This window comes from Coregonus lavaretus (genome assembly GCF_964263955.1).
Source record: "Coregonus lavaretus genome assembly, chromosome: 4".
NCBI lineage: Eukaryota > Metazoa > Chordata > Actinopteri > Salmoniformes > Salmonidae > Coregonus > Coregonus lavaretus.
Genome location: NC_139991.1, coordinates 27,686,868 through 27,712,601, shown reverse-complemented (window position 1 = coordinate 27,712,601; position 25,734 = coordinate 27,686,868). Strand labels below are relative to the sequence as shown.

The following is a 25,734-nucleotide window of genomic DNA, read 5'->3' as shown; positions in this document are numbered from 1 at the left end:
GGTGCTGCAACACCCTCACCTTCCCGCAGCAATGGGATACATTATTCAAAAATGCCCTATATTTTGACTTAATTGGCTCCTGATTACACTTAATTACAGATTAGTTTGTCACCACAATGTGTGGTCACTTCAGTGGGTGGGTGTAATGCACACAATTTGCATGAGTTTATACTGGTTTAAATCATTGATTGGCAAGTGATGCACAGTAGAAGAGGCTGGTGGGAGGAGCTATAAGAGGACAGACTCATTGTAATGGCTGGAATGGAATAAATGGAATGGTACGGTACCAAACACATGGAAACAACACATTTGACTCTGTTCCATTGATTCCATTCCAGCCATAACAATGCGCCTGTCCTCATATAGCTCCTCCCACCAGCCTTTTCTGATGCAGTGTTTTTTATTTTTTTCTCTAGGCAGGATGGAAACGGTTGGAAACCCCCTGATTAATTCAATAGCATAGTCTATAAAAGTGAATAACCCTATCCTTATTCAATATGGACCAACAGAAGAGGGGCACTGCATAAGGATTGCCTGTGAGAGGGTGGAATATTTATGTAGTGAGGTCACCTAGCAACTTGTAACCCCTAAGATCTCCCTGCCTCTCTATGCTGTTTAGGAATGAAACATCTGCACATTCAAGGCTTTTGAGATCTGCTCTCTTGATTTATGTTGAGCCTAACTAAGATATCCATACTATCTGCTTCAGAATAACTGCACAATGTTTTTTTGGATAACTTTGTTACAAATTTCTTATGTGGCCATAAGGTTCTGCTGCATAGGTGGTCTGCAAAAAGCAGTCATAAGTGTGCAGCTAGACTGCCTCCTGCTGGTCAACTGACAGAACACCAATGTCAAAACAGAGCTCTACATTTTCACTTTCAAGTAGGCCTAGGCAACGCGACCTCTTCCTATGCGCTGTGGGTAGGGCCCCGTGGCCGCTAGGGGGCCTCCGACCAAAAAACCTTCAACTCAGTCAGGGTCTCAACTTACTGCTGAGTTAGAAAAGTAGTAAACACAAGGTGGAATTTCAAAAATGGGTAGTACATTAGCAGTTTTCCAGTTGTTTTGTCAGTCACTCAATTAGCCCATGTCAGCATTATTTTTTTGGGATTGCTAGGTAATCATCACCAAATTACCGACCGGACCGCAGGGCATGTGCTCAGGGGCCCTGGACTCCCCATTGACTTTGTTAGCCACTCTCACACTGATATCATATGAATTTGGCATAAATCATGGCAAAATGTGTAGAATTGCAGGAAATGTGCTTTAAAACTGCAACACTTTCTCTACACCGCATGGCAAAATGTGTAGAAGTGCAGGAAAGTAACTTTAATGCTGAAAAAAAAAATCTCCACTGCCAAGAGGGGCACTATAACGTTTTGCCTACGAGGGGGGGCAACTAAATCTCGCTTAGGGCCCTTAAAAGGCTAGAGGCAGCACTGGGCCTAGGCCTACTTATCAAATGTTATTTTCTCATCTGTTTTCGCAACACATTAAACAAAGTAGACGTTAACATATAAAACTTTATTCACATATTTTACATGAGCTACAGAACAGCTACAGTACCAGTCAAACATTTGGACACACCTACTCATTCCAGGTTTATTTTTATTTTTTACTATTTTCTACATTGTAGAATAATAGTGAAGACATCAAAACTATGAAATAACACATATGGAATCATGCAGTAACCAAAAAAGTGTTCAACAAATCAAAATATATTTTATATTTGAGATTCTTCAAATAGCCACCCTATGCTTGGATGACAGCTTTGCACACTCTTGGCATTCTCTCAACCATCTTCACCTGGAATGCTTTTCCAACAGTCTTGAAGCAGTTCCCACATATGCTGAGCACTTGTTGGCTGCGTTTCCGTCACTCTGCGGTCCGACTCATCCCAAACCATCTCAATTTGGTTGAGGTCGGGGGATTGAGGCCAGGTCATCTGATGCAGCACTCCATCACTCTCCTTCTTGGTAAAATAGCCCTTACACAGCCTGGAGGTGTGTTGGGTCATTGTCCTGTTGAAAAACAAATGATAGTCCCACTAAGCCCAAACCAGCTTTCGCTGCAGAATGCTGTGGTAGCCATGCTGGTTAAGTGTGCCTTGAATTCTAAATAACTCACTGACAGTGTCACCAGCAAAGCACCCCCACACCATAACACCTCCTCCATGCTTTACGGTGGGAAATAGACATGCGGAGATCATCCGTTCACCCACACCTCGTCTCAAAGACATGGCGGTTGGAACCAAAAATCTCAAATTTGGACTCCAGACCAAAAGACAAATTTCCACCGGTCTAAACTTTCAAAGTTCTTCGAGATTTTCCGGATGACTGACCTTCATGTCTTAAAGTAATGATGGACTGTTGTTTCTCTCTTTGCTTATTTGAGCTGTTCTTGCCATAATATGGACTTGGTATTTTACTAAATAGGGCTATCTTCTGTATACCAACCCTACCTTGTCACAACACAACTGATTGGCTCAAACGCATTAAGGAAAGAAATTCCACAAATTAACAAGGCACACCTGTTAAATAAAATACATTCCAGGTGACTACCTCATGAAGCTGGTTGAGAGAATGCCAAGACTGTGCAAAGCTGCCATCAAGACAAAGGGTGGCTACTTTGAAGAATTTTGATTTGTTTAACACTTTTTTTGGTTACTACATGATTCCATATGTGTTATTTCATAGTTTTTATGTCTTCACTATTATTCTACAATGTAGAAAATAGTAAAAATAAAGAAAAACCCTTGAATGAGTAGGTGTCCAAACTTTTGACTTGTACTGTATGTTAGTTTGAACCAACAGTGGCTGCAGAACATAATCAATCATTGAGAACTGACATTGGACTCATGATCTGTGCACTGTTTCTGTGAGTTTGTCACTGTACATGGATTAAATGAGAGGATTCTGTACAGCGCCATTTGAAAATATATTTCCTGTATCTTCAGGGAGCATGAAATAAAGAGACATCGCTGTGCTGTCCCTCAAGCTACAAAGCTGGGTCTTGTTCATGCACGAGGAGTGAAAAACCAAAGTAAATGCTAAGGGTATATACCCCCTCCAATATATCTGATCTAAATTATAATAAACATATACACAATGCTCATGTTAAGACAATGGTTACCTATGTAAACAATGTTTCGAATAAGAACACATCTGAATGTGAAAGTCCCTGTAATAGAATGAGTCGACACTGATTTCAAGTATTCTCCTTCATGCAGATGGAGGCAAATTATCATGAATGTCTAGCTTAGTGTGGTTTGAAAAAAAGTAAACCAAATAAATATAAATACATTATTAAAATGAATAGATTACTCAATAGACTAGATTATATGATTGGGGTAAAAGGGCCAAAAATGTAATCTTTCAATATAGGAAATTAGCTAGTTTGGTCCCAAAAACATTTGAAAAGAGGAATTTTCCCTAGTTTGGTTTCACTGTTGCCATCTTGTGGCCAAATCTGTCCACTGCAAGCATGACACCTCATTAGCATAAACACAAGCAAGCAGAGATGAAATTTCAGTGGTAGATACAAAAACATGTTTGAAGAACCCAGATTTTTCATAAGTACTTAACATTTTGTTCTCCAGTTTGATTCAAACAAAGAATCAAAATAATCCTTCTTGTTCTCCTTTCCCTTTACTCCTCCTCATTTCTCTCCTTCTCTCATCCCTCATTCTCCTCCACCTCGGTGAAGATGTCACTGAAGAAGTACTGGGACACGTTGATGGGTTCCTCGTCTGCTGAACCGCTGTCCACACAGGGAGACACACTGGGCTGGGCAGCTGGCACCTGAGAAGACTGGTGGAGATAAAGAGAGAGAGTGAGAGAGAGCGAGAGAGAGTAGGACAGTAGTACAATGAGGGTTCTGTTTCTGATCGTTTTGTAAAAAAAGTTATACAAGATCATGCCCACAACAGTAGGTTGATGTTTTTTTGTGAAGTTCATAGTTAAAATACTGTATCACCAAATGTTGTCCATCTTTTTACCTCAGTAGCTGTAGTACACAGGGAGGTACTGGGCTTTGGGTCTGAGTGTAAGGCCTGGACATCAGAGGGTTTTTCCCGAGTCACCCTGGGGGAAAAGTCTGGCTTAGTGGTGGTTCTGGTGGCTCTAGTGGGGGTGGTGGTGTTTTGGGTTGTGGAAGGTGCAGGCATGGTTCTGGTGGTGGTAGAAGGTGCAGGCGCAGCCCGTTTCCCCCCTGGGCGGGTGGTGTTGACCTGGGGCCTCAGAGCGGCTGCTCTGGAACCTCGGGGGGGGGCAGCTGCAGGGGAGGTGGTCTTATTGGACATGAAAGACAGGAATCCTCTGGGTCTCCTACCAGGCCTATAGGGGGAAGGAATATACAAAGATTTAAATCAAGAATTATTAACACTCCTAATCAATCTAATCAATGGAAGACAACCGAATGTGTCCTGTCAATTAACTATAATACAACATCCGGTCCTTTTAGCTACTTACGACTTCATCTTTTATTGAGGGGTTTATAACTAATAGATAGTACAAACAGGGAGATAGAGAGTGACAGGTATAAGAACTAATGAATTTCAGACAAACGCATTTTAGACCATCACCTGCTCAAGGGGCCACTCATAGCCAGTGGTGTAATTTGACGGGCATCCTGAGACTCCACCCCTGAACTACTGTCCTCCCCTCCAGTCGGCGTGGCCTCTGTCTCTGGGAGGTCTAAACAGCCCACAATCCACTGCTGTGGCTCACCAGCCACCACCTCTCGTGATGCGGTTCCTGTGACAAAGAGGCCTGGCTGGGCTGGGGGTTTGGAGGCAGTGGGGTGGTCAGTGTCTGGGGTGGTAGTGGTCAAAGAGGTGGTCTGGTCTGGGGTAATGGCTGACACAGCCTCCTTGGCAGGGGCCGAACAACTGGGCTGTTTCCTTACTGCAGTGTTAGGTCTCACCTGCAGTTTGTCTAGTTCACACAAGCAGAGACAGAATTATATTAGGAGAATATTACACAAAATGGATGAATGAATGGAATTGAATGAATGAACGAACAAACAGACAACGGAGAGCAAGTGTTTTACACATTGTATTAGATGTACTACTGTATATTCTGTGCCCACCTCTCCTGGCTCTCTCTGGAACTTTCCTCTTCTTAGAAGGAGGATCTGTGTCCTCACTAGTCTCTGCATCAGCCATGGGGTCTTCTGAGGGTTTGCCCGAGGCACACAAACCTACTGGGCCTGCTGTGGAGCCAGACTCCACTTCCTTGATACTGGTGTATGAGGGTTGAGGGAGGACCTCATCCACAGACATAGGCTCAGGGACTTTCCAGAGGATACCAGCATTCCCTTTCTCCAAACCACCTCCTGGGGCAACAATATCACTGTTGAAGGAGAGGAGAAGGATATGCAAGGTGAAAAGACAGAGCAGAAAAGAGAGGCGGCGAGAGAAAGAAAGAGGGGGAGAGAGGAGAAAATGTACATTCATATGGGAGATCAATTGCATTTGCGGGGAAAACTGAGTGGACAGGGTTAGTGATGACTGACTGACAGGCACTAACCTCTGCTGCAGGTGAGCGCATGCGTCTGCGACCGGTAGAAAAGAGAAAGGGTCGGAGACGGTCTGGGATGTACAGCCATACTCCTCCCCTGTGGGGAGGACTGGGATTTCAGTCAGGGAGAGGATGAAGATGGGCTCATCAGGGTCTGACTGGGCCTGGTCCAACAGAGCAGTTGACACAGAACTTTCTGAGTGTTGAGTGATGACAGCATCACTTTGTTGCGAGAAAAAGCTTCCCTCCGTAAAGAGAGCCATATCCCCCTGGGAATATAAACATCAGACGCACACAGATGAGACGCATATCTTAGGAGCACATTTCTTCACGCAACCAGACATCTGTGGTAGGAATACAATGAATTACCTGGGTAGTATCAATGATGTCAGTAAGAGGGATGACTTGGTGAATCTGTTGTATTTCCTCCTATGAATACAAACACCACACACACAGATCAGACACACTTTAAAAGCACACTGTGGTAATGCAACCGGCTAAACCAATAGCTGACATTTATAATTGCCTTACCATGGGAACCTCATCAGTATCTAGTCTCTGGACCTCAGATTTGGGTCTGGAAGCCACAACATTTGGTGTCTGGACTTCAGGGCTTGGCCTGCTTTCTGGTACCTGGACTGCATAGCGTGTAGAGGCTCTGGCGGTGCGACCCAAGTTGGGTTTGGGTTTAGGTAAACGGGCCCTGCGGGTTGGGGGACCTGTCTGTTTGGGCTGGTCTGAGTCGGGTGTCCCTGACTGGGACCCTCCAGCACTGAGGGAAGAGGAAGTATTTTTCGTAGGGCCATCGTGAGCTTTCACCTCTTCTGATGACATCAGAGGCGACTCTGGGACTGGGGCTCTGGGTCTGAGTGTACCTGGACCTGGCTGCTCAAGGCTTGGGGTGGGCTGTGGTTGTGAGAGTATGGTGGTAATCTGTGTGGATTGTGGTTTTGAGAGTGTGTTTGTAATGGAATTTAGTGTGGGCTGGGGTGGTTCTGAATGTGTGGTGATATTCAATGTAGACTGTGGTTTTGAATACGCTACTCTGGTTTTCTGAATGGGCTGTGGTTCTGAGTGTGGGATGATATTTGTGGTGGGCTTGGAGTGTGTGGTGGTAGGTTGTGATTTTGAGTGTGCGGTAGTTCTCTGTTTGGGCTGTGTTTCTGACTCTGTGGTAATACTCTCAGTTGGCAGTGGTGGTTCTGTGGTGATATTCATGGTAAGCTGTGGTTCTGAGGTTGTGGTGATATTTAGAATAGGCTGTGGTGGTGGTGGTTCTGACAGTGTGGTGTTAGTCTGTGTCGGTTTGGGCTGTGTGGTCCTAGCAGCCCTTCCCAGGTTGGGTTTGGGTTTGACCTTAGGGAAGTGTCTCCTCCTCGTCTGTGAGGTTGTCTGCTGCTCTGAGCCCTCTGACACTTCAGAACCTGATTCCACCTGAGAGGCGTGTCCAATATCAGTCCCCTCCCTCTGTCTGAGAGGCCCCTCTATGGGTGGATGAGGGGTGACTTGGTGAATCTGTTGTATTTCATCCTATGAATACAATCACACACACACACCCTTTAAAAACACACTGTGGTAATGCAACTGTAACGCAATCAGACATATCTGTTGGAACACATTAAATTATAAATAGCATTTATGGCCAATAGCTGATATTTATAATAGCCTTACCTGGGTAGTATCGATGATGTCAGAAAGGGGGATGACTTGGTGGATCTGTTGTATTTCCATGGGAACCTCATCAGCTTCCTCTGGTGTTTGGACTTCAGGGCTGGGCCTGCTTTCTGGTACCTGGACTGCAGAGCGTGTAGCGGCTCTGGCGGTGCGACCCAAGTTGGGTTTGGGTTTAGGTAAACGGGCCATGCGGGTTGGGGGATCTGTCTGTTTGGGCTGGTCTGAGTCTGATGTCCCTGACTGGGACCCTCCAGCACTGAGGTATGAGGAAGTATTTTCCTTACGGTGATCGTCACCTTTCACCTCTTCTGATAACCTCAGAGGTGACTCTGGGACTGGGGCTCTGGGTCTGAGTGTACCTGGACCTGGCTGCTCAAGGCTTGGGGTGGGCTGTGGTTGTGAGAGTATGGTGGTAATCTGTGTGGATTGTGGTTTTGAGAGTGTGTTTGTGGTGGAATTTAGTGTGGGCTGGGGTGGTTCTGACTGTGTGGTGGTATTCAATGTAGGCTGTGGTTTTGAATGCGCTACTCTGGTTCTCCGTTTGGGCTGCGTTTCTGACTCTGTGGTAATACTCTCAGTAGGCAGTGGTGGTTCTGTGGTGATATTCATGGTAGGCTGTGGTTCTGAGGTTGTGGTGATATTCAGCATAGGCTGTAGTGGTGGTTCTGAGAGTGTGGTGGTAGTCTGTGGTGGTTCTGACAGTGTGGTGGTCGTTTGTGTTGGTTTGGGTTGTGTGGTAATATTCTCAGTAGGTTGTGGTGGTTCTGAGAGTGTGGTTGTATTCTGTGGTGGTTCTGACAGTGTGGTGGTAGTCTGTTGGGGTTTGGGCTGTGTGGTCCTAGCAGCCCGTCCCAGGTTGGGTTTGGGTTTGACCTTAGGGAAGTGGCTCCTCCTCGTCTGTGAGGTTGTCTGCTGCTCTGAGCCCTCTGACACTTCAGAATCTGATTCCACCTGAGAGGCGTGTCCAATATCAGTCCCCTCCCTCTGTCTGAGGCGCCCCTCTATGGGTGGATGAGGGATGACTTGGTGAATCTGTTGTATTTCCTCCTATGAATACAATCACACACAAACACAAACACAGACACACCCTTTATAAACACACTGTGGTAATGCAACTGTAACACAATTTGCTTACCGCCCCAATAGATCCACAGACGATGCAATCGCCATCACACTGCACACGGCCCTATCCCATCAGGACAAGAGGAATACCTATGTAAGAATGCTGTTCATTGACTATAGCTCAGCATTCAACACCATAGTACCCTCCAAGCTCATCATTAAGCTCGAGGCCCTGGGTCTGAACCCCGCCCTGTGTAACTGGGTCCTGGACTTCCTGACGGGCCGCCCCCAGGTGGTGAAGGTAGGAAACAACATCTCCACTTCTCTGATCCTCAACACTGGGGCCCCACAAGGGTGCATGCTCAGCCCCCTCCTGTACTCCCTGTTCACCCATGACTGCGTGGCCAAGCACACCTCCAACTCAAACATCAAGTTTGCAGACGACACAACAGTAGTAGGCTTGATTACCAACAATGACGAGACCGCCTACAGGGAGGAGGTGAGGGCTCTGGGAGTGTGGTGCCAGGAAAATAACCTCTTGGGAGTGTGGTGCCAGGAAAATAACCTCTCACTCAACGTCAACAAAACAAAGGAGATGATCGTGGACTTCAGGAAACAGCAGAGGGTGCACCCCCCTATCCACATCAACGGGACCGCAGTGGAGAAGGTGGAAAGCTTCAAGTTCCTTGGCGTACACATCACTGACAAACTGAAATGGTCCACCCATGCAGACAGTGTGGTGAAGAAGGCGCAACAGAGCCTCTTCAACCTCAGGAGGCTGAAGAAATTTGGCTTGGCACCTAAAACCCTCACAAACTTTTACAGATGCACAATTGAGAGCATCCTGTCGGGCTGTATCACCGCCTGGTATGGCAACAGCACCGCACGCAACCGCAGAGCTCTCCAGAGGGTGGTGCGGTCTGCCGAACGCATTACCGGGGGCAAACTACCCGCCCTCCAAGACACCTACAACACCCGATGTCACAGGAAGGCCAAAAATATCATCAAGGACATCAACCACCCGAGCCACTGCCTGTTCACCCCGCTATTATCCAGAAGGCGAGGTCAGTACAGGTGCATCAAAGCTGGGACCGAGAGAATGAAAAACAGCTTCTATCTCAAGGCCATCAGACTGTTAAATAGCCATCACTAGCACATTCGAGGCTGCTGCTGCCTATTGAAATCACTGGCCACTTTAAGAAATGGAACACTAGTAACTTTAAAAATGTTTACATATCTTGCACTACTCATCTCATATGTATATACTGCATTCTATTCTTTAATATTCTACTGTATATTAGTCCATGCCGCTCTGTCATTGCTTGTCCATATATGTATATATTCTTAAATCCCATTCCTTACTACATTTGTGTATACAGTGGGGGAAAAAAGTATTTAGTCAGCCACCAATTGTGCAAGTTCTCCCACTTAAAAAGATGAGAGAGGCCTGTAATTTTCATCATAGGTACACGTCAACTATGACAGACAAAATGAGAGAAAAAAATCCAGAAAATCACATTGTAGGATTTTTAATGAATTTATTTGCAAATTATGGTGGAAAATAAGTATTTGGTCAATAACAAAAGTTTCTCAATACTTTGTTATATACCCTTTGTTGGCAATGACACAGGTCAAACGTTTTCTGTAAGTCTTCACAAGGTTTTCACACACTGTTGCTGGTATTTTGGCCCATTCCTCCATGCAGATCTCCTCTAGAGCAGTGATGTTTTGGGGCTGTCGCTGGGCAACACGGACTTTCAACTCCCTCCAAAGATTTTCTATGGGGTTGAGATCTGGAGACTGACTAGGCCACTCCAGGACCTTGAAATGCTTCTTACGAAGCCACTCCTTCGTTGCCCGGGCAGTGTGTTTGGGATCATTGTCATGCTGAAAGACCCAGCCACGTTTCATCTTCAATGCCCTTGCTGATGGAAGGAGGTTTTCACTCAAAATCTCACGATACATGGCCCCATTCATTCTTTCCTTTACACGGATCAGTCGTCCTGGTCCCTTTGCAGAAAAACAGCCCCAAAGCATGATGTTTCCACCCCCATGCTTCACAGTAGGTATGGTGTTCTTTGGATGCAACTCAGCATTCTTTGTCCTCCAAACACGACGAGTTGAGTTTTTACCAAAAAGTTATATTTTGGTTTCATCTGACCATATGACATTCTCCCAATCCTCTTCTGGATCATCCAAATGCACTCTAGCAAACTTCAGACGGGCCTGGACATGTACTGGCTTAAGCAGGGGGACACGTCTCGCACTGCAGGATTTGAGTCCCTGGCGGCGTAGTGTGTTACTGATGGCAGGCTTTGTTACTTTGGTCCCAGCTCTCTGCAGGTCATTCACTAGGTCCCCCCGTGTGGTTCTGGGATTTTTGCTCACCGTTCTTGTGATCATTTTGACCCCACGGGGTGAGATCTTGCATGGAGCCCCAGATCGAGGGAGATTATCAGTGGTCTTGTATGTCTTCCATTTCCTAATAATTGCTCCCACAGTTGATTTCTTCAAACCAAGCTGCTTACCTATTGCAGATTCAGTCTTCCCAGCCTGGTGCAGGTCTACAATTTTGTTTCCGGTGTCCTTTGACAGCTCTTTGGTCTTGGCCATAGTGGAGTTTGGAGTGTGACTGTTTGAGGTTGTGGACAGGTGTCTTTAATACAGGTAACGAGTGGAGGACAGAGGAGCCTCTTAAAGAAGAAGTTACAGGTCTGTGAGAGCCAGAAATCTTGCTTGTTTGTAGGTGACCAAATACTTATTTTCCACCATAATTTGCAAATAAATTCATAAAAAATCCTACAATGTGATTTTCTGGATTTTTTTTTCTCAATTTGTCTGTCATAGTTGACGTGTACCTATGATGAAAATTACAGGCCTCTCTCATCTTTTTAAGTGGGAGAACTTGCACAATTGGTGGCTGACTAAATACTTTTTTTCCCCATTGTATAGGGTATATGTTGTGAAATTATTAGATATTACTTGTTAGATATTACTGCACTGTCGGAGCTAGAAGCACAAGCATTTCGCTACACCCGCAATAACATCTGCTAAAACACGTGTATGTGACAAATAAACTTTGATTGATTTGACATCTTTGTTGGAACACATTAAATTATAAATAGCATTTATGGCTAAACCAATAGCTGATATTTATAATAGCCTTACCTGGGTAGTATCGACGATGTCAGAAAGGGGGATGACTTGGTGGATCTGTTGTATTTCAATGGGAACCTCATCAGCTTCCTCTGGTGTTTGGACTTCAGGGCAGAGTCCAGTATCTAGACTCTGGACCTCAGATTTGGGTCTGGAAGCCACAACATTTGGTGTCTGGACTTCAGGGCTGGGCCTGCTTTCTGGTACCTGGATTGCAGAGTGTGTAGCGGCTCTGGCGATGCGACCCGAGTTGGGTTTGGGTTTAGGTAAACGGGCCATGCGGGTTTGGGGATCTGTCTGTTTGGGCTGGTCCGAGTCTGATGTCCCTGACTGGGACCCTCCAGCACTGAGGTATGAGGAAGTATTTTCCTTACGGTCATCGTCATCTTTCACCTCTTCTGATAACCTCAGAGGTGACTCTGGGACTGGGGCTCTGGGTCTGAGTGTACCTGGACCTGGCTGCTCAAGGCTTGGGGTGGGCTGTGGTTCTGAGGTTGTGGTGATATTCAGCATAGGCTGTAGTGGTGGTTCTGAGAGTGTGGTGGTAGTCTGTGGTGGTTCTGACAGTGTGGTGGTAGTTTGTGTTGGTTTGGGTAGTGTGTTAATATTCTCAGTAGGTTGTGGCGGTTCTGAAAGTGTGGTTGTATTCTGTGGTGGTTCTGACAGTGTGGTGGTAGTCTGTTGGGGTTTGGGCTGTGTGGTCCTAGCAGCCCGTCCCAGGTTGGGTTTGGGTTTGACCTTAGGGAAGTGTCTCCTCCTCGTCTGTGAGGTTGTCTGCTGCTCTGAGCCCTCTGACACTTCAAAACCTGATTCCACTTGAGAGGCGTGTCCAATATCATTCCCCTCCCTCTGTCTGAGAGGCCCCTCCTCTATGGGTGGATGAGGGGTGACTTGGTGAATCTGTTGTATTTCATCCTATTAATTCAATCACACACACACACACACACACACACACACACACACACACACACACAGAGATCAGACACACCCTTTAAAAACACACTGTGGTAATGCAACTGGAACACAATCAGACATCTTTGTTGGAACACATTAAATTGTAAATAGCATTTATGGCTAAACCAATAGCTGATATTTATAATAGCCTTACCTGGGTAGTATCGATGATGTTAGAAAGGGGGATGACTTGGTGGATCTGTTGTATTTCCATGGGAACCTCTTCAGCTTCCTCTGGTATTTGGACTTCAGAGCTGGGCCTGCTTTCTGGTACCTGGACTGCAGAGCGTGTAGCGGCTCTGGCAGTGTGACCCAAGTTGGGTTTGGGTTTAGGTAAACGGGCCCTGCGGGTTGGGGGACCTGTCTGTTTGGGCTGGTCCAAGTCTGATGTCCCTGACGGGGACCCTTCAGCACTGAGGGAAGAGGAAGTACTTTCCGTAGGGCCATCGTGAGCTTTCACCTCTTCTGATGACATCAGAGGCGACTCTGGGACTGGGGCTCTGGGTCTGAGTGTACCTGGACCTGGCTGCTCAAGGCTTGGGGTGGGCTGTGGTTGTGAGAGTATGGTGGTAATCTGTGTGGATTGTGGTTTTGAGAGTGTGTTTGTGGTGGAATTTTGTGTGGGCTGGGGTGGTTCTGAATGTGTGGTGGTATTCAATGTAGGCTGTGGTTTTGAATACGCTACTCTGGTTTTCTGAATGGGCTGTGGTTCTGAGTGTGGGATGATATTTGTGGTGGGCTGTGGCTTGGAGTGTGTGGTGGTAGGTTGTGATTTTGAGTGTGTGGTAGTTCTCTGTTTGGGCTGTGTTTCTGACTCTGTGGTAATACTCTCAGTTGGCAGTGGTGGTTCTGTGGTGATATTCATGGTAAGCTGTGGTTCTGAGGTTGTGGTGATATTTAGAATAGGCTGTGGTGGTGGTGGTTCTGACAGTGTGGTTGTATTCTGTGGTGGTTCTGACAGTGTGGTGGTAGTCTGTTGGGGTTTGGGCTGTGTGGTCCTAGCAGCCCTTCCCAGGTTGGGTTTGGGTTTGACCTTAGGGAAGTGTCTCCTCCTCGTCTGTGAGGTTGTCTGCTGCTCTGAGCCCTCTGACACTTCAGAATCTGATTCCACCTGAGAGGCGTGTCCAATATCAGTCCCCTCCCTCTGTCTGAGAGGCCCCTCCTCTATGGGTGGAGTTTCTAGAATGGGTGTATCACTGCTCTGAGGCACTGGGACAGAGGCTGTTGATGTGGTGACTAGGATAGAGGGCGTTGTTGTCAAGGTGACTGGAGCAGAGGCTGTTGTCGTGGTGACTGGAACTGAGGCTGTTGCCATGGTAATTATGACAGAGGCTGTTATTTTGGAGACTGGTATAGAGGCTGTTGTCGTGGTGACAGGTACAGAATCCTCAGCCATTCGTGATGCCTCAGTGACCCTAAGGTCAGGGGTCAGAGATTCAGAAGGAATGGTGCTAGTTTGTGATTGGTCAGTGGGCTGTGGTGTCATCTGGTACAGTTGGTTCTCATTGGAACATTCTTCAGTGATGAAATCATCTGCTCCTGCAGTGAAGGCCTCAGCAGCCTGAGACAGGTGGGTGAGGTTGCCGATGGCCAGTAAGGTTCTAGCTGCCTCGTTGTAGCTCTCCTCAGATACTGGAACACACAGAGGAGAGGAAAACACTTTTTTAACATTATATAGTTAGTGTTGTGAGGGAGAACGTTTATTTAATTAATTTTTTTACTTAAGAGGATACAATAGATATCAGCTCTTGAAATGACCAACCTACCTTCCATGTTATCTGGAGACAGGAAGTCTATCACGTCCTAGAACGAAGAAAACAAAAACATTAGTCGTCATAACATAGACACAATCTGGAGCAACATAGCAGCTGTGTTTGACCCCATTGGATGCTTGACCCAGTGATCTCGATTTAACACTGAGAACTTGAGAAAAGTGCTATATACTGTATCTCAAATGTGATACTATAACCAGGTTTGTATCCGACCATTTAATGCGGATGAATTACCTGTCACATGAAAAAAGTCCCGAACGGACTAACAGAAACAGTAAATGCTGGTACAATTTTAGAAATGTTGACAATTTGTTCGTTCGACATGGTGGGATCTTTTTGGGTCTGTAAAATGTATTATGTGAGAAATGGCGGTGGAAACGCCTTAATGCGCAAATAATGATATAATAACCATCATACCGTAGTAAACTTGGAGTCACGCGATGATGTGTGGTCCTCCCACTACCAAGCATGCAGTTTATTAGGCTACAGATTAAATAAATTATGATGAACTTCACAGGGTGGTGAAAGTGCACAGTGATAAGTTTGATGCTCCTTTCCAATAAATATCGAGGGTCTTATTCTGGTGACATGATGATCGAAGCTTGGCTGCCATTTTTGACCCCCAAAAATAATTTCGCTCTTATCCCTAATAATCTCATAATCTTGGTAGCCGACACACTGTATCTGCGAGCTGTTGGCTAGGCAGGTGACAAGACTAGTGGGCACATTTGGTAAATAACACTTTTTTTTGTGTGACCGAACCATCAGTAGAGTTGAAAAAGCGATGTAAACCCATTTAACTTTGTTTTTTTCCGGCACTTGGGAATTTAACCGTAAAAGTGATTTATGTGCACTACGTCATCACGCACAGCCTTTTATCCGCAAGAAGTCTGTTTGATTGAAACAACTCTGGTAGGAAAATCCCCATATTTTTTATGCAGATTTTAGAATTTTCACATGAAAATCTGTCACCAATTGGATGGAAACCTAGCTATTGATGATAAAACGTAGGTTAAAAACATGGCTGAAGGAGGGATGGTTGTGATGTTTAGGGAAATACATTTTGGCCACACGAGACAGACAGGACAAACAGGACACATGATGACTTACTACTAACAGGTCCAACTGATGTTCACAGGGCACTGTGCCCATTTCACCACCCTGTGCCCGCTCGCATGACGAGTCAGGGCAGAATGCGTCATGGGAAATACCCAGGACATCAGGCACGTTGACGGAGATATCGAGCTGTGAGTGGAGGAGAGGATGAAAGGATGGAAGGAAGTTTACAGGATGGAAGAACCATGCATGATAAAACAGAAAATAAATTAATAAAAAGACATACACAGGGTAGGGTGTGCTGGGTTTACAAAGTGTAGGATAACTAAAGCAGCTTTGTGAAGTCGCTCTGGATAAGAGCGTCTGCTAAATGACTAAAATGCAACATTTAAAAATGTGAATAGCAGGTCGGAGAGTTAATTAAATGGGTAAACCAATGGGATGCAATTGTAACTGCATAAAACAATAAAATCACCTAAAAATAAATACAAATAGATCCATTATGTATGATCTAGATCCCTAGGACTGTAGACTAACCTTTTTCAAAGCATTGAGCCAACCCATTCCATACTGGCTCAGATAATTTCATTACACATTGACCCTTCTAGTACGGTTCCAGCAATTATGGTGGAGCAATTATAGGGGATGCATAACCAGGCCAGTGCAGTACAGATAAGCTCAGTAGTGTGGAAATGGTATGTGTTTCACCCCTCTCACCTCCTCCATGGTCTCCTCAACCTCTGTGGCGACTGGTTGTGGCGAGCGAAGGCTCATGGGAATGAACGCAGGTGCCTGGTTCTCCTCCTCTGGGATTGTGGGATTGTGGGTGTCCTCCTCGGCCTGCGCCTCCTCTCTCCATGCTCCTTCTTCCTCATCTTCATCTTCAGACTGGGACGCCCTGAGGGTGACCAGCTTGGATTTCCTAGCCGCTGATTGGCCCTTCCTACCTGGCAGGGCGGGGCCAGGTTTGATTTTGGCCCTCCTGGTTGCTGGTTTGGATTTGGGCTTGGTGGAGGAAGAAGTGGAGGGGCATCTGTCTGAGGCAGGAGTGGGGGCAGAGTCTGAGGGCGAGTCCCCATCCTCCTTTGCAGGGTATTTCAGCAGCTGTCTCTTTTGGGGTATTCTGCCATACCTGAAATACATAAACACAGCTAGTTTTACTGCCATCTGTGGCTGTGACACTCTTCAGTTCTTTAGGGTCAGTATGCGTGTGTGTACCTGGTGGGTTTGATGGGTTTATCGTTGGCTTCTTCCTCCTCTCCCTCAGATGAAGAGAGTTTGCCAGCTTTCTTCTCCTCCTTTTGACTGACTAAAGGCGACGCATCTTTATCAACCTGAAAGTAAGTTATGGTAGAGGTTGGACCACACAGGCACTCAACTACTTTTCAGCTATTGAGGTTCAGACAACAATCTTAAGAGTTTACAGAATGTTACAAACATTTAAGATTAATAAGAAAAATAAAGTCACAATTCTCTGTGATTGGTGTACATAATATGACCAGAAAGTTTTTTTTGTCCATGATGATGTTGGAGTGAATATAAGCTCTATTTGCGCTCTTAAATGGGGTTTTCCTCACAGGACAAAGACCTACCTGTTCTTTAGACAGCCCTTCCTCTGTGTTCTTCTCCTCTGCAGGTGTGGCCCCATCTTTAACGTTAGGCTTGGGGCCCCTCTGGCCCCACTTCTTACCCAGGTTAGGAAGAGGTCTCTGGGATCGGCCACGGGACAACTGGGCTGGTTTGATCACCACAGGTCCCTTGGCTCCTTCCACTGGCCCTTCTGCCTGCATTGAACTAATAAAAAAAATACATAATACAGAATAATTATTAACCCTACAATATGTAACTTTTTGGGCAACCTGACCAAATTCACATAGAAATGTGAGTTATAGATCTGTCATCCTCATTGAAAGCAAGTCTAAGAAGCGGTAGATCTGTTCTATGTACACTATTTCTATGCTTCCCGTGCTTAAGTTTCGTTTTTGCATCTTTTACTTTCGGTTTTGTACCCCAGCTTCAAACAGCTGAAAATACAATATTTTTGGTTATTGAAAATATATTTCACAGGGGTTTAGATGGCACAATGATTCTCTACGAAAACTGAAATTAGGCAAACTATTAGACTTTTAGCAAAATGGGAATGGCAGAGTGATTTCTGCATATTGCACCTTTAAAGGGACATTTCTAAAATGTTCAACTTCATAATCAACATCTCCAGCACCACCCCAACATCAACATTTGTGAAAATTGAGCATTTCTATGTTTTGTGGAAAAAAAGATAGAGGAAGATCATCGGTGTGCATCATGAGATTTTAACCCATTATGAGTAGGCATTGCCTACTAATTGGTTGAGGATGTCATTAGAAAGACTTATCTTCCTCTATCTTTTTCCCCACAAAACATAGAAACACGCTATTTTCATATACACTACATGACCAAAAGTATATGGACACCTGCTCGTCGAACATCTCATTCCAAAATCATAGGCATTAATATGGAGTTGGTCCCCCCTTTGCTGCTATAACAGCCTCCACTCTTCTGGGAAGGCTTTCCACTAGATGTTGGAACATTGCTGCGGGGACTTGCTTCCATTCATCCACAAGAGCATTAGTGAGGTCGGGCACTGATGTTGGGCGATTAGGCCTGACTCGCAGTCGGCGTTCCAATTCATCCCAAAGGTGTTCGATGGGGTTGAGGTCAGGGCTCTGTGCAGGCCAGTCAAGTTCTTCCACACCAATCTCCACAAACCATTTCTGTATGGACCTCGCTTTGTGCACGGGGGCATTGTCACACTGAAACAGGAAAGGGCCTTCCCCCAAACGGTTGCCACAAAGTTGGAAGCACAGAATCATCTAGATTGTCATTGTATGCTGTAGCGTTAAGATTTCCCTTCACTGGAACTAAGGGGCCTAGCCCGAATCATGAAAAACAGCCCCAGACCATTATTCCTCCTCCACCAAACTTTATAGTTGGCTCTATGCATTGGGGCAGGTAGCGTTCTCATGGCATCCGCCAAACCCAGATTAGTCCGTCGGACTGCCAGATGGTGAAGCGTGATTCATCACTCCAGAGAACGTGTTTTCACTGCTCCAGAGTCCAATAGCAGCGAGATTTACACTACTCCAGCTGACGCTTGGCATTGCGCATGGTGATTTTAGGCTTGTGTGAGGCTGCTCGGCCATGGAAACCCATTTCATGAAGCTCCCGACGAACAGTTATTGTGCTGGCGTTGCTTCCAGAGGCAGTTTGGAACTCGGTAGAATGTTGCAACCAAGGACAGACGATTTTTACATGCTACGCACTTCAGCGGTCCTGTTCTGTGAACTTGTGTGGCCTACCACTTAGCGGCTGAGCCATTGTTGCTCCTAAACATTTCCACTTCACAATAACAGCACTTTTACAGTTGACCCGGGCAGCTCTAGCAGGGCAGAAATTTTACGAATTGACTTGTTGGAAAGGTGGCATCCTAAGGTGGCATCCTATGACGGTGCCACGTTGAAAGTCGCTGATTTCTTCGGTAATGCCATTCTACTGCCAATGTTTGTCTATGGAGATTGCATGGCTGTGTGCTCGATTTTATACACCTGTCAGCAACGGGTATGGCTGAAATAGCCGAATCCACAAATGTGAAAGGGTGTCCACATACTTTTGTATATATAGTGTATGTTGTATATATAGCGTGATGAATATGAAGTCTAAAAAATCTCAGCACTTAACACTTTTTCTCCTACTGTACAGAATAAAGTAGTTGACATTTACAAACTTACCTCTCAGGAGGCCCTGCCTCAGTGTCTTCAGGAACACCAGCCTCTTCTGAGGAAGCAGAGGAAACAACGTCTGTAAGATAGATCATCAGTTACTAGAGTTGGTATATTTTCATTTTGTTATATGGCTACTGTGAAAAGCACCACTGAAGTCATGGAAGTTCTACAGCACCTTGATCACTTGTTATTATGTTTCCCTTCTTTTTCTTTCCATCCTTTGCTTTTTCAGGGGAGGACTCTCCTCTATCCCTCCTTTTGCGTTTTCTCTTAGGGGTGGCAGCGGAGGCAAGTGTGGTCCCTTCGTTAGAGACGTTCTCGTTCTCCTTCTCTCCCTCCTCCACCTCCTCTGTTTCCATCTCCGCGTCTGACCCCTCCTCCTCCACGTCACTCAGCTGCTTCGCTGCTTTCTTTTCTGATGGACAGTGAGAGCAGAGATATTGAGACTCATGCAGAGAGCAAGGATGGCTAGTGAGTGAGGCTGAAGACATTACCACCTTTAAAATATGAATAATACTCAAGAAATCACATCACTTTTACCTGATGACATGGGTGACAGATGCCATATGAGATGCAACACATAGCTGTCAGTTAAAATCCACTCTGAGAAATTCAGGCATTGACTTTGTGGTGGAACTCCCTACATGACCAATAGGTAGTAGACAAGGAAATGTATCTTAGTAACCTTTCTGTTTGATATTTTTCTTGATCACTATCTTCTCTGTGGGGGACTTGTTCTTCTTGTTCCTCTTTGCCTCTGCAGCCAAGATCTTCTCCAGGAGGCTAGTGAAGAACTCCAGATCCAGCCTGCGTTTCTCCTCTATAGAACAGAGAAAAGACCAGGATGAATTGGATTCCTGAATCACGTCTATAATGACTGAGTATAGTAAGTTGCTAAAAAATAAATTTGTTTTTCAAACTTACTGAAGGCCTTGTCTATCCTCCAGCTGTTTGCTCTCTCCTCTTTCTTGAACTTGTTCTGAAAGATTAAAAAACAGGAGACAAAATTACAAACCTGCAGTAACACAACCTAGTACAGTTGTACAGTGCTACAGCCCCGATCTACAGTATTTAAGGTTGGACGGTACCCAGATGTTCATATCGTGCTTCTCATCCTGGGTTTTACGGTATTACCGACTTAGTACACAAGGGGGTGCCAAAAAAAACACAAAAGAAAAGCCCATTGGGCATCCATTACCAGAATGCTAACAAAATGAGTACAAGTAATAGCAAATTTCCATGGTGGCTGCTAGCTAAATATGCTACCAAGCGAAAATAAAAATAAACAAATAATTTTGGTGAGTTTGGACATTTACAAACAATGTGAACGAGAGACATTGTGCAAATGAACAAAGTTTTGATACACACTTGTCTGAAGGAAGAACAGTATTGGCTCTGGAGCAGCATGTGTACACGTTGTGTCTGTGTTAAGTACCTTATGTGATTGTTTTAAATTAAAAATGGTCAAAAGGGCAATTTCTCAAGCCAGAATTCTGCTAGGACTGTCTGGGAGTGGTCTGAGTGGGAAACTGAAAATGTGCTGTTATTGACAGATGTTTGGAACTCTCTTTCTTATTGGTGGTCTATTAACTAATTTACCGCATGGTGATATTACCATGGAAGGCCAAAACATCCTCCCACCAAAACAAGATTAACTTTCAGGCACCACCAAAACAAGATTAACTTTCAGGCAGTCTTTTCAAACATCACAGTATTATTCCAACCTCAGTATAGAAATATATATACAAATCTTTATTTATTTTTACTAACCTAGGCCTTTAAAATCCAGGTTATGCGACATGAACAACCAAAACATAGGGACTTACTTATGGGGCTAAATTAGTAATAAGACTATAATAGCTTACACAGGTAATTTAGAGACTATCAGTGATACCTTGATCTCGGTGCGACCGCGGTGAGGGAACAGCTGTCCAATCATAGAGAAGTCTGTTCCCACCATACTGATGGCCAGGAAGAACATGTCCGTCTCTGACGAAACAACACAAAAACGTTGTTTTAGTAGGACTTTTGGTTTCAATATGCAGAAACACAGGTAAACTAAGGTGTAACTGATGACTAAGTAAATATTAGATAGAGTAGAGTTCTATTGGACCCAAGTAGTGGTTGTCAGACACACCTTTGTTGGACCAGGGCTTGACATGTGTCCCCTTTCTGAAGCTGGAGTAGGTGGTTGTGGAGCCACGCTCAAAGATGGGGTCTCGATCATCAGCTGGGTTGGGCCCTTTCTGCCTCAAGACCTCCACCGTCAAACTGGGACACACACAGGGGGAAAAAGTTAAGTAACATGCAAACATACCAGGATTAGGGTGAAGTCCAATTCAGGAAGTCAATTCAGGAAGTAAACAAAAAATTGCTTTTCAATTAGGAAACTGAGAGACGTCCCTGACCTCTCCTCATCGATGATCAGAGAGCCATCTTCTGCCACCTTCACCCGCGGGACCATTACCCCATCGTCAGCCTCATCCTCATCTTCATCTTCATCTCTCTGGCTGGCTGTCTCAGCTGCGGCTTCCGGTGTTGGGGGTCTTTCAGGTGACCTGTGTAGGACAAAGATGATAATTTAAATTGGGTTAAATTGCACAGCCCACTTGGTTGCTCCATTGTGAGATGATCTTTCACACACTTTATTGCCTGCCTAATAGGTAATCTAATATAAGACATCTAATGTATTTTCTAGAAATGGAAAATAAACTTGAACATGATATGGTCTTACTCTTCTCTTGGTGGGGTGAGCGGGAGGACAGTCTCGTTCTCCCTCTGGTCCTCTACCAGATAGGACCTGGAAGGAACACGCAACACAGAAAAAGTACGGCTCAGAAAAACCTTTCAAATAGCACATAGATTTACACTGACTGTACATAACTAATACACCCCCACACACACCCCCACTGAAGGTGTAACCTTACGTCATGGGGTTGCTATCAGGCAGATAGTAGATGAGATCTCGCATGGTCATTTTAGAGGGATCTAGTGTGTATTCCTTCACACACACCTTGGCTTTGCTCCGTTTCTGCACATTCAAAACATCACACTGTTAAAATTCAGTGGTATGACAAGCATCTAAACAATGACAGTAAACACTGCTCTGCTGTCATCTAGCAGCTGCTCTTGGTGACAGCACCAACTTGTTGAACTGAAGAACCTCTGCTATCTAAACACAATCAGTGTGGGTGTTTGAGATACGCAATGAATTTGCAGTTCTTGGTATCTTCAGAAATTTCGACAGTGCCTGGAGAAGCGTTTAACCTATCAATTTGCAATAATAGTCCTACATTCTGTGCAGATTTTGTGTGTTATCAAACATGCATAATGTTGTTAGCTTCACAAGATTACATTATCCAGCCTTAAATAGATTGAACGGGATCTTAAGCACCTACAAATTCGTAACATTGTACGAATTGGAATGTGTAACACACAGTATCATACGAATTAATTTTTTTAAATAAAATAAGGACGTAACATATCAGACGAAATGGATGACGTTGAATACAATTGTGCACAATTTCCGGGAACCCATTTTGGCTCGTGAGCGCTACTTTCAAAATTACTGGCTGAAATTATACAAAACCTTTCTAGCATCACTTTAATCTTTCAACTAAAGATCACAAGTGAGACTAAAACCGATCTCACCTTCTCCTTGTTCATCTCCTGTCTCAACAACTCTCTGAGCTTCCGGGCCTTAGCCAGCCTCTGTAGGTCTGTTGGGTCATTCAGGAACCTGCTAAGCCTGGACTTCCCTGGTACCAGCCCGGTGAGTCCACCAGACACAGACCTGGCGAGTAGAGTCTTAGCTCTCTCTGATACTGAGATACCCTCTTTGTCTGGAAGGGAGGATGATGGGACCATCTCTGACGGAGTGGATGGAACTTTAATGCTTGGTGTTTTTTTCAGGAGCTCTGATTGGATGCCTCCTTTGTCTTGTTTGGGTACTTGTGAGAATGTTGCCTCTTTGCCTGCTGCCTGTGGGGTCTGTTGTGACGAGGATGAGTCCTCCACTGCCACCTTCCCCAGAGAGGTTGTTGTTGTCTCAGGGCCTGGGGAAGCTGGGGACAGGGGGCTGGGTTTGGGCTGTCCTTTGGCCTGCTTACTACCTCCAGAGGGCCTCCGCCTTGGGGATCTCATGCCCTGTGGGGGTCCAGAATCTGGCTGGCTGGGGGCCTCTGGAGCCTCAGGGGTTAGGGCTGGGGTCTCAGTGCCTGCTCTCACAGGGGACTTGGGGGTCCTGGGGGAGGAGCGGGTGAGGGCTGGGGTGGCTGCCACCCGGGGTTTGGCGAGGTTTGGCATGACAGAGAACCGCTTCCTCCTTTGAAGACCGGCAGAGGGGGTGCCGCTGGAAGCTTCGCCATTTGGGTCTTTTCCATCCCTATATCAAAAGACAAAAGGGTCAGAGACAATGCAGACAATCAAGCAATACGTGAGCAACACTGAACCACACAGTCAGAGGATGGTTGTTGGGGCAAAAACAGGTTTAAACCTAGTCTGATTAATCAGGCTGTAATTCACAATTAATTGGTATATACAGCCTGAAGCTAATGCCTGCAAAATCGTGTAAATGTTCCTTATGAGCCAGAATGTATAATAAAATTCAATTTAAACTTACTCTACAGGTGGTCTGTGCGGTTTGACTTTCAGCTGCTTGAAATTTGAGACAAATCTCCACAGGAAACTATTGTTTACTGTGACAATAAATTATATATTCTGAATCAGGGGAGGATGAAAAACAATCCAGACATTTTTTTTGTGAATTTTTATTTTATATATATATATATATATATATATATATATATATATATATATACATACACACACACATATATCTATTAATTTTTTCTTCAGATTTCCACATTTTAAAAGAAAAAAAATACATTTAACGTGTGGATTGTTCTCCATCCTCTCCTGATTCAGAATACAACATTTTCATTGTCATGGCATGCTTGGTTCAACAGCTATTGACGAAATAAAAAAGAAGATCCAATATAAAACAAACTTTACCTCGGTGCCAAACCATATACCTACTGGCTCTCTAAAACGTCAGTTAAACAATACTTTCCTGTGGATATTTTGTCTCAAATTTTGAGCAAATGAAGGACAAACCGCACAGACAACCGGTATGGTAAGTTTATATGTAATTTTATTAACATTTACACAATTTTGCAGGCATTAGCATCAGGTTGCATATACAAATTAATTGTGTATTACAACCTAATTAATCAGACTAGTTTAAACCATGTGTAAGACCCATGTTATCTTGAGTAGTTCTCAATTCTACAACAAAAATTGAAAACCTATGAGAGATTATAAACCTTCAGAACCATCTCTGACAGCCGCACCTTGGCATTGACACATTTAGCTGTAAAAGGGACTATAATACATTTGATTCAATTATTGATTGATTGTCACTCACTCTCTGGGTGTGGTGGACTCTGTGGAGGCTTCTGGCGCTGCAGTTGTGGTGGTGTCCTTCACGCACTGGCCCCCTGCCTGGGGAGGGTCCTCGGAGCCTGCAGCTGGAGCCTCCTGGGAAGGTGGAGGAGTGTTCTGGGAGGAGGCTGGAGCTGGGCCTCTGCCTGCTGGCCTGACGTTGGGCCGAACACTGATCCTGGATCTGCGAAGCATTTTGTCCTACTACAGAGAGAAGCTGTGACACAGATGATGACATTAGCCATAAGAAACACATCAGAGCTCAGGGTTGCTAGCAAGCGAACTTCTATTACCTATATGGCAAATGATCATTAATGGCTTGTGTCTAAGCTAGTTAGCTACTAAACGCTCAGCTGCCAAATGTCACTCACTGGCTCACTTATCTCAGACATAACTCAGTTAGCTAGCTAACGTCAGCTACGTGTCAGTCACATACCACAGCTGGCTAGCACGTGTAAGTTAGCTAGGGAAATACATACACCAGAAAACGTGAAGTGAGATACAGTGAACTGATATTGTAATTACTTTATCTTGTTAGCTAGCATGTCTTATATAGTAGTAACGGCGATTGAGCATTATTAGCGTGCTAAAAGTTGTAAACCTGCTAGCTAGCAGTCCTGTTTTCTTTCGACGCCTAGGAAAGTAATGTAGCAATGTAATACTAACTTCCTCTTCTCCAAATACGTATCGTGATTAATAAAAATACAAACCTCATGATTAAATGATCATTTTTCCGACATATATTCTATGCTGTCGACGTTTTAATCCAAGTTTAGCACCATGCACACACACTAGACCACCATGATGTTTTCGATTACGTCAAATGTCATTCCTGAAAGGGATTGTGGGAATAGTAGTTTGAGCGATAGAAAGGCCAAAAGTTGTGTTAGAACAGGAGCTCGTGTTCATGTATTTTTACATGATGAAATTAGTAAAGTACGTACAAAATTGCAATTGAAAGTGACAGGTCCACAATATTATTTGAACTTATACTAAGCTAGCTGTACTTTATTTAGAACATGATTGTAAAGTAGGTTTATCAAAAACATAAGTCATATCATAGGTCTGGAACCTTGAGTCAAATTCACCCTCTTTAATTCTTAATTTCTTTATCAGGGGCACTGACCTCAAACACAAAAGTACAATGTGATTTTTAACACATTAATATGTATTAAAAAGTTTACTAATTTCAGTGATTCTGGCAAATAATACAAATGAGTCGCATAACCCCGTTGTTGATCAAAGCGCAATTAGCTTGGGATTGTCTTGAACAACATTTAACCAGGTGCTTTACAGTCTGCACTCATTAGGTGAATCAATAGCAAAGTATATATA

The 25,734-nt window shown here is 44.6% G+C and overlaps 1 protein-coding gene across 1 annotated transcript; it reads right to left on the bottom strand.

The window, feature by feature from the left end:
• Window positions 1-1,511: 1,511 nt before the first annotated feature.
• On the bottom strand, window positions 1,512-25,227 carry LOC311127845 (uncharacterized protein). Its single transcript, XM_084159732.1, has 27 exons — window positions 25,110-25,227; window positions 24,383-24,616; window positions 22,609-23,341; window positions 21,885-21,988; window positions 21,692-21,757; window positions 21,366-21,515; window positions 21,095-21,228; window positions 20,852-20,946; window positions 19,882-19,936; window positions 19,643-19,777; window positions 19,133-19,372; window positions 18,964-19,009; window positions 16,789-16,990; window positions 16,415-16,530; window positions 15,914-16,328; window positions 15,251-15,385; window positions 14,135-14,171; window positions 12,523-14,000; window positions 11,427-12,329; window positions 7,194-8,243; window positions 6,054-7,052; window positions 5,892-5,951; window positions 5,532-5,791; window positions 5,092-5,354; window positions 4,586-4,937; window positions 4,001-4,337; window positions 1,512-3,812 (listed from the first exon to the last, which is right to left on the bottom strand). Exons 2-27 carry the CDS (start codon window positions 24,592-24,594, stop codon window positions 3,678-3,680), a joined length of 8,712 nt encoding a protein of 2,903 aa, XP_084015858.1. The 5' UTR covers window positions 24,595-24,616; window positions 25,110-25,227; the 3' UTR covers window positions 1,512-3,677.
• Between the last annotated feature and the right edge of the window lie 507 nt (window positions 25,228-25,734).

Coding starts and splice junctions, on each gene's coding strand:
- LOC311127845 (XM_084159732.1), bottom strand. CDS start 24,594: ATGCTTCGCAGATCCAGGATCAGTGTTCGGCCCAACGTCAGGCCAGCA. Junction 14,172..15,250: donor ATCAGTTGGACCTGTTAGTA/GTAAGTCATCAT, acceptor TCTTCGTTCTAG/GACGTGATAGACTTCCTGTC. Junction 12,330..12,522: donor ACATCATCGATACTACCCAG/GTAAGGCTATTA, acceptor TTGAATTAATAG/GATGAAATACAACAGATTCA.